Raw genomic sequence first — 10,980 nt, forward strand, 5'->3', positions numbered from 1 at the left:
TAGATGTGCAATACTTACATCAATCTAGTTGTGCTTTAGCAAAACTGATAAAAGGAAGGTTATGTTCTGGGATGCGAACCTTCTCTGTCTACAGCACCAGAGCACTGTCAAATTGTGGCGCCGTATCATTGCCTTCTCTTTCAATCATCTCATCTCTAAAAGCAAATCTCAAAGGGGAGATGGCAAGCTTTCAACTTATACAAGGCAATCATATACTCCCTCCGTCCCGGATTAGTTATCTTAGATTCTAAGGCAACTAATTTGGGACAGTGGTAATAATAAAAGAGAACACAGTTGCCGGCCATCAGCAGTCACCAACTGATAGTCCATACTGGTACCATAAAAACATATGATTACATTTCACCCAATAATGCCAAATGCATAATTCAGTCGCTGCTAATGAAGACCAACAGAACAACAAACAGAAACGATTTCCCCCCACCACAAATACCTCTATGACCACTTGTTGGAGATTATGGAACACACACAAAAAAGGAGCTATACCCAAACCAAACCAACCATGATGTCAAGCTGTCAGTCGTCAAGCTGAAAAACCAGCTGCGGTAGCTATAAGCAAAAGCAGCTAAACCCGACTAACACAAACAGAGATGTTAAACTAACATGTCACAACACCCAGAAAATAAAAGGAAATTAGTTGCCTCTTAACTCAGTTTTGTTGAGATGGCCTCCTCAATATGTTCTGCTCCCTTCAGCTCAAGGGAACCATCACCTATAATCTCAGACGACGAGCCCCCCGCCACATTTAGTTTGATGTGCACCGAGCCAACCTTAACAACACCAGTTGGAGACTCATTCACAATGCCTTTTGCTTGCCCATCCATATGACCAGTTGATAAGCCCTCTGGTTTCTTGACCAATGTAGCCTTCATATCCCTAGTTATCCCAGATGCACCGTCTTTCATACGATCTGATGGGTCGTGACCACCAAACTCCTGAGAAAGACCTTTTCTTCCAGAACAATTGGGTTCAGTTGAGCTTATAAGAGGTTGTGATTCACAGTCACTATAAACTTTTCCATTAGATTTTGCCAGTTCGCTCAAGCCAGCATGTTCCCTTCCAACATTTTTTGGTGACACAGAAACAGAACAGCCCTCATTCTGTCGATGAATATCATCTAAGCTATGCCGTTCTGTTTTTGCATGCTCAGGTTGATCAACAGGTGATACTGCGTCCTTTTTTAGTACTTGTGTAACCACTCCATCTTTCGTTTGGCTTGTCTTGTCAGGTTGCTCACAAGCACCACTATCCTGTCCAGTTTTCCCTGAATGTGGATCTTTGCTGCTAATGCCTTCACCTACTTCAGCAGGTTCACCCTCCCCAACAACACTCCTTTTAGCAACAAGTGCTGGAACATAAGCAAGTCCACCGAAACTTCTGCCCAAATGTCTGCGCTTCTGTTCTAGCATTGCTTTCTGCCTCCCTTCATAGAAAGGAAAGTCATCGAGAATCGATGTCGTCATTGGACTACTCTTAAATAGCTTTAGCATGTTTATTCCCGACTTATAAGGTATCTAAAGGAAAGAAATGACCGGCATCAGTACACAGTATATAATCTCTTGTGTTCAATCCTGACAATTTAACAAAAATTACCTCTTGTGTATCTCGGCTGTTGGTAACAGGCTTGTTCTCGTTGTTCTCTAAGATGATGTGTCGAAAGGTGGAATTTGGCACATCCTTTACTAGATGCCACTTCAGTGGGAAGCTCCCAGACCACTTATCTTGCTGCCAGAAATCCATGTCTTTGTGAAAATCCACAGGGCCAACCATTTCAGCAACACCACAAAATTGCCCACTTGTATTAACCTACAGAAAGTGTTGGTATGTCAAACCCGTACATAAAGAAAAGAAAAAAGGAAAAGAAAACAAGGACAAATCAATACAAATCAATATTTTCATTAAAAAAAATGAAAAATCAATACTCACCGAAAAAAACAGAAATATTGGACACTTCATTTGACTTCCTTTTGCGTCTGAGTAGGCAGCATCCAACCTCCTGTTGCCATTGGGCGTGCTGGACCACACATTATATTTGATACTCTTATGCACGTCATCCTCACTGTAAGATTTAATGACAAAAAACTTGGCATCTGGATGATCACAAGGGAAGTCGGCCTTATTATATTGGTCAGGATGTATCACAATGTTTTTCACTGCACTGCTTGACACTGCTTTGGATTGGGCACCTTCACCCACCATGGCAGCCACTGGGCCAACTTCTGGCCTGTCTGTACTTTGTCCATTGTCCCCAGAGCTGCCCCTACCTGAAGCGGCCTGAAAATTCTGAAGAAAAAACCCAGTCTTCATCAGATCTTCATCCTTGGTGACGGTTTTGGACACATAATAATTTGTTTTAAGAGATATTTGGGCACATCATACTTTCATAAGTTAGCATTGGTTGATGGTTGACGCGAAATACACAGCATTTAACAGCAAGGAAACAGCACAGTGAACTGTATATAAGAATGGTATAATAAGACAGCAAATATTTTTCATATAAAAGCTAAATTTCTGAAAACTGCTATAACTCTTACTACTAAATTATCACAAAATCATATTTTAAGAAACAGTTTAAAAAATCACACTTACTCCTGAAAACTGTTTAAGGAAACCACACTTCCATCAGTTTCCAGTAGATCTCACTAGTCACCACGTCGAGATACAATTGCTAGCCCCATTTTGCCAGCATGGAGTCAAATGCCACAGAGGCCAGCAATAGTGCCTGGCCTCGCGAATGCGCGACCAAGTGGCGGACCTTATATCATGTTACCAGCCAGCACTGCTTTGGTCTGCACTACATGGCATGTAAGTCCACCTAGAACAAACAGGGACAGCAATGGACTGTCTCTGTAGTGGGCCCAATATGACAGGCCTATGGGAATAGACTTAAAAATGGTCCTGGCTCAGTGGCATGTTTATTGAATCGTTTTTGCAAATTAAGACTGGTCCTTTGAAAATGTTTCTTAAATGTGGTTCTGTTGTAGACTTTAGTCTAGCAAGGGTTCGTGTAGTTCTTAGAAATGCACTCTATTCACAAAGTAACTAAATGCAATAAAATATGATTTGGGAATAGAAACATTTCCTTTCAGTAGTCAGTGCTGCAGTACTTAGTTAATTAAAATTACATCCCAAGAGAATGGATTCCCATAAACTATGCAATATGAACATTAGCATATAGGAATACAATTATTCTCATCACCAAAGTGCTCAAAGAAGCACTTATAAACTGTAGAAGACGAAAGACAGAAGTATACAACAACAATAAAAACATCAACAAAGTCTTTAGTCCCAAACAAGTTGGGGTAGGCTAGAGCTGAAACCCATAACATTTAGAAATCAACTCATGGTTCTGGCACGTGGATAGCTAACTTCCACGCACCCCTGTCCACGAAAGATAGAAGTTTGCAGAATTAAAAATGATAAGCATATTTCCCTTTTGGGGGCTTAAGGTGCAACTCTTCAACTGTAAATATTCAAGTTTGGTCACAATACCTTGTCAGTATCAACCAGAACTGTCAAATGTGAGGTTGAAGGCTTGTCATGCCTCGCCACATTAGCACCTGGCAGATCAGAAGGTTTATTCGTGCTTTGATTCTGGTAGGCATGATGGGAGGAACCGATAGCTGGATTTCCAGAAGGGACAGTCTGAGAAGCCATTGTATTTCCAGACATTTGATGTGTATCTTTTATGCTAGTATTAGCATGCCTACTAGCAACAGATGTGCCAGTACTGAATACAGGAGGCTCCAAAGAAACGGCTGAGCTCAAATCTGTAGTGGGCTGGAGATATATTGGGAAGTAACCAGATGGCGAGCCAGGAGGCTGATATGGATTAGTGAAGTACTGTTGACTGCCTACAACTGAGCCATCAACTCCCATGAACATGCCAGGCATATAGGTGTACTGATCTTGTGAAGAATAAGAAAATTCATAGCCAGGTGTGCAATACACATAAGGAAGATTGTCGTTCTGCATAACCAGAAATACATAGTCGTCTCAAAATACATACAATAATACTGTAGTATACAGTATTAACTACAATATCAACCAAAGTGTTACATATGCACTTACCTGCAGTTGGAGATATTGACCATCTACCCCCCAATAATTAGTGTTTTCACTCCATCCAACAGGTGGCTCAAATCCTATCCAACGTAAAAAAACGGAAAAGTTCTGCATGATGCCCACCAAAATAAATAAAGATAAGGGGAGTTTAATAGGAGCTACAGGAATACATACCTGCATAGTAAGCATATCCGTTTGTAGCTGGATAAGAAAGACCCTGGTCATAAATGTATTCCACCGGTAAATCGCTACCTGTGTTATACACAACTCTAGAAGGGAGAGACGAAGAACCCATGGCTGAATTTGTACCAAAGCCAGACATCTGAAACCACAGAAACACATCCACTAAATGGGGGCCACCAATATTTCCAAATTCTCGTAAGGCACGAGAATTTCAGCCAAAAGATAGTTCTGCCATGCAAACAACTTAGATGATGCCTTCTCTATTGATAGAAAATACAAATATATTGTAAGTGTATCTAAATTAAACTGGATGAAACGCATCATTCGCAATCTTACTGCAGATGGAAACAGCCCCTAGTTTAAAATCATTTATGTGCTCCAAAACGTGTATTCAAAATTAATACAGTTAGTTGTTTTACATTGTCAAAGACGACGAGACAGCTACAAGGAACATGCCCATGACTGGTTAGTAAAGGGTAGCACCTTCCCCTCGCACCTAGATCCATATCCTAGGATTCATCCAGGTGCTACTTGCTCCTTAAGTAAATATATAATCATGCCAAAACGACCAGGTGCAACATTGCACATCAATTTGCTGGAAAATTTATGCCAAGGGATATGATTACCATGTATGTCTGTAATTCGCACGTTTTCCCTTTCCGGATCAGAATCACCAAGGTTTTTCACAATATGATAAATGCCTCTGGCAACTCTGAAAAAAGGTAAATAAGGGATGCAGTCTCAGTATTAACTACAAGAAAAACAAACTGAAACTAAAACCGCAGGGGAAAAACGAGTTTCGTTGTAACAGAGGACAGAGGTGCTTTATGTCAGTTTGACAGGTTAGCCAACTGATCTGAGGTAAAATTTAAGAACAATGAGGATAATTAGCAAAAAAAATCCCACAGGATGTCCCCCGTGTCCCAAACACATGTAACATGGCAAATACTCCACATTCTTGAATTATGAGGTAGAGACATAAAGCAATCAAAACCAACAAGCAGTATCGATTCTTGCACAAACTACTCTTTTAGCACTGAAGCACCAATAAAGACCTAAACCAACAATGCAGTTCAAGCATAAATTCCACATGGAGCCAACCGCACAAATCCACGACTTGCAAGATAATCCTAGAAAACAAATAGCAGAGAATTGGAGACAGATATTCCTAGAAAAGCAGCAACCTTCAGCGTAACAGCTTCAAAACGCTTACAGCCCGCATGAAATTTAAGCATAGGTTCTCAGTGGGACAAATTTGATACAATCAGGGCCAATATACTAGCAATAGACCATTTTTTCAAAAATAGAAGATAATGGTTCTAGCATCCATGTCAAAATGTCCGTGTTCAAAGAAGCACCAAATATTGATCAACCATTTAATCACCACTTATATTTCCCTAAGGTAACAACAAGCATGGGTTATCTTGCTTCAAGCGGCGGATTGCTTTTCGCGCAAATGACTGCAGAGCACGTCAGAGAACTTCAGCAAATATTGCAGGCAATGGTAGTGCAAACAGATGACTTTAATCGCAACACGTGAATGAAACCCACCCTTAGGATTACTCATGTAACCCAGCGAGTTGAGAAACCAAAAAATCTGTACTTTTTACTAGAATTATTATACAAACATTCAAGTTTGAGTACGTTGACATAACGCAATTTGGTTTGAAGTTCAAAGCTTAAAGGGTGGTGTGGTGTTCCATAGACTCCATCATTAGAAGAATGTTTTTTTTAGAAGGTGCTGGACCTGGTATGTTTTCAATATTGATTTTTGTTTAACCACATCCCCCTATTACCAAAATCAAGGAAAAATTCAGCAATCAGCATTAGCAGCCAAGTAGGCAATTCTAATATAAATGGTTTCGGCAACTTGGCAGTGTTTAGCAGACCATATATCCACCCAAAATCAAATTAAGAAGATTCCACGTTTCTTCTAGGCTAGTATACAAAGCAGGAAGGAAATCCACACTAAACCTGGGAATTCGATCACAAATGCTTCTGGTGACAGGTTTTATGCATCTAAGAGGCGCTTGCAGGTACCTAAGAGGCAGTTCACAACGAGGAACACCAATTCTGTGTCAATTACGAATTCCAGTGAAAAAACACCTAATTCAGGTCCTACCCACCAAAATTGGGAGATGCGGACGGACAACCGCCATATCCACGCATATGTACCAACCAAAAAACCCAGTGCTCCACCGTATCCATACACGCAGTGCATTCGGATAATCCCCGAAGGCTGGATGGCCTTCGCATAGCACTACGGCAACACGCCGACAGGGACGAAAGGAATACCTAGAAAACCCAGAGGAAAAATGGCGGAGCCAATTAATCAAGCCGCGGCGAGCAGGCTCCAGGCGGCGACGGCCGAGACTCCAAACATGGCGGGGCGGGGAGAGGCGAGGGACGCAGGCTCCCGCGCAGCGAACCTAGTAGACGGCTGGAGCAAGCATGGTGGCGCAGAGGTTGTGTAGGGGAGGGGAGGAGAGGCGAGGTCCGCGAGGAAGAGGAAAAAGGTGAAGGGGGGAAAGAAGGGAGAGCGGAGCAAAATGTATTTTTCTGAGATGGTAACCAGATGAGGTGGCCGGCTTATGTTGTGACATGGCCATATGGGTCCGCGTCGCGGTGCACGGGGACGCTGCGCTTTTTCTTCCCTATCTGGTTTGTGCGCTTCCTTTCTTGGTGGGAAAGAAAGAAGCAAAGGCTACTTTCAGTTCACAGGGCAGTTGTGATGTTTTACCAAGTCTATGCTTCTAAGAAAATCAAATCATTAACCCTAGAAAAATGAAATCATAAGATTTTGGAATTTAATTAATATTTTTGGTATTATATGACCAGGGCTTGTGCGAAGTGCTGCATGAGTTTGTGTGGACTTCACATGAATCTCATGTTAAAACATTTGTATACATACCCGTAAAAAAAATATACATAATTTGTGTAATCATTGCATGTAGAGTACTGCCTTCATGATCAAACAGACGTGAAGCGTTTTCTTCCCTTTTCCCTGGACGGTTAGGGCAACACCCCCCCCCCCTTCCCTCTAGGCTTCACAAGTGAGCCAATGGATTTGGTTTCCCTATGTCCGTTGCTCCGATAATTGATGGCGAGGAGGAGAATTCCAGTGCCTTCGCTATGACTAGTAGTTTAGATTAAGATTTTTAGACTTCGTTGGTGTCGTGCTCAGGTGGATGGCGTCGTTTTCTAGAATTTATCTTTGAGGGTCAGAGTAGATTCTTATTGTATCCTTGGGGCTAGAAGGTTAGGGTTACTTATCATGCATGTGTGATGACGAGATTGGATGTCGGGTGCTTCAGATGGTTCAATGATGACGATCATGGCTCCGGGGTCCTCGTCCATAGTGCACACACACACGAAGACTTCTTGACTATCATTTAAGGAGAGCTTCTTTATATTATGGGTGTGCATTATGCTTCAACTAGCATTGAATGATGCACAAATTTAAGGAGAGTCCCTTGGCATTTCATAGGCAACCTTTAGCTTAAATTATGTCCTTTGTAAACTCAATTCATATTATCAAAAGAGGGGATTAAAAGTGCAATTACCACCTTAAGTGCATTTTTGGTGTACCCCTTTCCATGACGGCATTTTAAATCATCGCCTAGTGAGTATGTGCGATCGAGCTAGCCATCACCCAATCGTTTCCGTCTATAAGTACATCCCACACAGTGAATCCTAGAGAACCGTTTCCCTTCTTATGTACATCCCACACGGTCAATCCATGAAATACATTTCCGTTTGTATGTACATCCCACACAGTCAATCCAAAAAAAACGTTTTCGTTTGTATGTACATCTCAAATGATGAATCACACACAAACGTCTCCGTTCGTACGTACATCGCACACAAATTTTTCCATCAAATCGTCTGTGATAGCATTGCCATTGCACACGATATTTGCAATTTTATCGTTTGCGTTCTTGAATGCATGACGCACGGTGTGTAGAAGAAATTGTGTGGCATAGGTTGTCCATCACACATACTTTTTATGTGGAAAACGTTTGCGCAAGGTGGCCTAACACAAAAGTTTTCAAGAAGAAGTCGCGTGTGATTGTTCATTGATCCAACATGTTTTCTCTGTGTGTTGTCTTAGGTCATCGCCCATGGTGTTTTCTCAATAATCGTTTGCAATAAAAAATCAATTAGCAGGCTAATTGGCCTATTATTAATAATTCAATTATTAATAATTCAATTATTAATAATTCAATTATTAATCAAATTGACATTTCATATTAACCACACAATATATTTCATCGTATTACGAAACCAGGATTTTTAATTGAAATACATCAGAGTACAACATCATATAGCTTCAGCGCTCAGTTACACCATATAGGCATATAACTAGATACCCCATTACACAACTACATCAGCATCAAGTTTCACATGCAACATCTATAACATTTGGAAATTAGCATCATAGACGGTAGATAGACATATGAATCTCATCTGGAAAACTGCTAAAGCGGAAGGCGAATATTGAGCCTTCATTAATGTTGAAGGTCTTTGCAACTTTAGGTGAGTGTGTGGATGATTGACCGTCCATCCTTCGTCCTCTTCAGGAGGACTTCAATATTGCACCATGGGTGTTGTATGAATACCTTCCTCGCCTCCTCACCATACAGGTGGTTTGAGAGGTAATCATCAGTAAACTGCTTTGAAAAGGCCTCAAAACAAGGATATGCATATATATCTTCTCTAGATTTGAAATGGCGCAAAGGAATAAATAGACAAGGTATAATGGTTAGTACCATCTTGTAGTGCACTGATGTCTTCTTCATTGTGCAGACAAAGATCTTGTTGTTTTTTCCTCGCTAGTTTCTTTATCCTAACAATCTTCCTGATTTTCTTGACTTGACTAATGTTCATGGGCAACTCATTTCCTGAAAGGATCGATATGGTTGACTAGAGGGGGGTGAATAGGCAACGACCACTTTTAATTAATCTTAGCAAGTTAGGGTTAGCAACATAAGGGTTCTCTACAATGTCAACAAAGAGGTGAACCTATATGATGCTACCAACAAAGATAACTAAAACAAGTAAGAGATAAACAACAACATAAGCATACACAATGTAAAGGTTAGAGATAACCGCAAGTGGAAGCAATGAAGATGAGGATGTGTTACCGAAGTTCCTTCCCTTTGACACGAAGTACGTCTCCGTTGGAGCAGTGTGGAGGCACAATGCTCCCCAATAAGCCACCAGGGCCACCGTATTCTCCTCACGCCCTCACACAATGCGAGGTACCGTGATTCCACTATAGGTGCCCTTGAAGGCGGCGACCGAACCTTTATAAACAAGGTTGGGGCAAACTCCACACAAAGCTTGGAGGCTCCCAACAAGACCACGAAGCTTCACCACAATGGAATGTGGCTCCGAGGTGACCTCAACCGTCTAGGGTGCTCAAACACCCAAGAGTAACAAGATCTGCAAGGGATTGGTGGGGGAATCAATTTTCTCTTGGTGGAAGTGTAGATCTAGGCCTTCTCAACCAATCCCTAGAAAATCAACAAGTTTGATTGGCTAGGGAGAGAGATCAGGCACTTTTGAGCTTAGGGAGCAACAATGGAGCTTGGGAGGGTCAAAGGTAGGGTTCTAGAGCAAGAAGAACCCTTTATATAGTGGGGGGAATCCAACTGTTTTCCTACTCACAGCCTGTGCCTAGCGGTACTACCGCTAGCTGCAGCGGTACTACCGCTAGCACTCCAACGGTACTACCGCTGGCTGCAGCGGTACTGCCGCTGAGCCCATGATAGTGCACATGCACTACCGGGCCAACCACCGCCAAGAAAGTCTTCGCAAAAAGTATGATGAAGTACAACCGCTAGGAAGGCGGTACTAAGTTCCTGGAGCGGTACTACCGCTGACCAGGGGCGGTACTACCGCCAGCACTAGCGGTACTACCGCTAGGCCCAGTGGTACTACCGCTAGGGACACCTTTTTGCAAGAGAAGATAAACCAGAGGCGGGAACCACTCCAAAGTTGCAAGGAAAGGGAAAGGAGATAAAGTGTGTGCGTGCAAAATTGATTCCACCCAAACCTTTCCACTATGGGTCCCCTCTTAATAGTACGACGTTCCTATGACTCAAAGAAAGAGAATCGTAGAGGACATCGGGCTTCTGTTCCATGGAGGGGGCCGAGTCGTCTTGTGCCATTGTCATGTGTTATCTGAAATCTTAATGCACACGATTAGTCCTTTACGGTACTGTCATCAATCACCAAAATTACTTAGGCATAGATATGCCCTAACAATCTCCCCCTTTTTGGTGGATTGATGACAATACCGGATTTGCACAGTAGATAGCATGTGAACATAAAGATAATGGTAGAGATAATTGAAGAGCATATGACTCACAGCATATGATAGAAATAAGTCTCACACTAGACCAAGTCTCACATCACACAAAGCAAAGATAGCAAATAAGATCAAACCAAGTTCAGAACAAACACGATAACGATATGCAAAGGAAAAGCAAAGTGCAAATCCAGCTCCTAGACTCTCTCCCCCTTTGGCACAAGACACCAAAAAGGGGCACACCTAACGACACAGGTGGTCACTCTGCATCCTCATCCTCCCCAGACGCGTCTGTGGCATCCGGATCGTCCTGCTCCTCCTCATTGTCCTCCTCAGACGCCTCCTCCTCTGCATCAAACCCAGTCCACTGATAACCTTGAGCCCGCATCCAATCAGACTCT

The 10,980-nt window shown here is 42.2% G+C and overlaps 1 protein-coding gene across 1 annotated transcript; it reads right to left on the reverse strand.

The window, feature by feature from the left end:
* Positions 1-294: 294 nt before the first annotated feature.
* On the reverse strand, positions 295-6,832 carry LOC123448786 (YTH domain-containing protein ECT4-like). The gene is made up of 8 exons (XM_045125795.1): positions 6,562-6,832; positions 4,893-4,978; positions 4,258-4,405; positions 4,090-4,163; positions 3,511-3,987; positions 1,945-2,301; positions 1,612-1,824; positions 295-1,532 (listed from the first exon to the last, which is right to left on the reverse strand). Exons 2-8 carry the CDS (start codon positions 4,893-4,895, stop codon positions 663-665), a joined length of 2,142 nt encoding a protein of 713 aa, XP_044981730.1. The 5' UTR covers positions 4,896-4,978; positions 6,562-6,832; the 3' UTR covers positions 295-662.
* Positions 6,833-10,980: the final 4,148 nt, after the last annotated feature.

This window comes from Hordeum vulgare, chromosome 4H (genome assembly GCF_904849725.1).
Source record: "Hordeum vulgare subsp. vulgare chromosome 4H, MorexV3_pseudomolecules_assembly, whole genome shotgun sequence".
Classification (NCBI taxonomy): Eukaryota; Viridiplantae; Streptophyta; class Magnoliopsida; order Poales; family Poaceae; genus Hordeum; species Hordeum vulgare.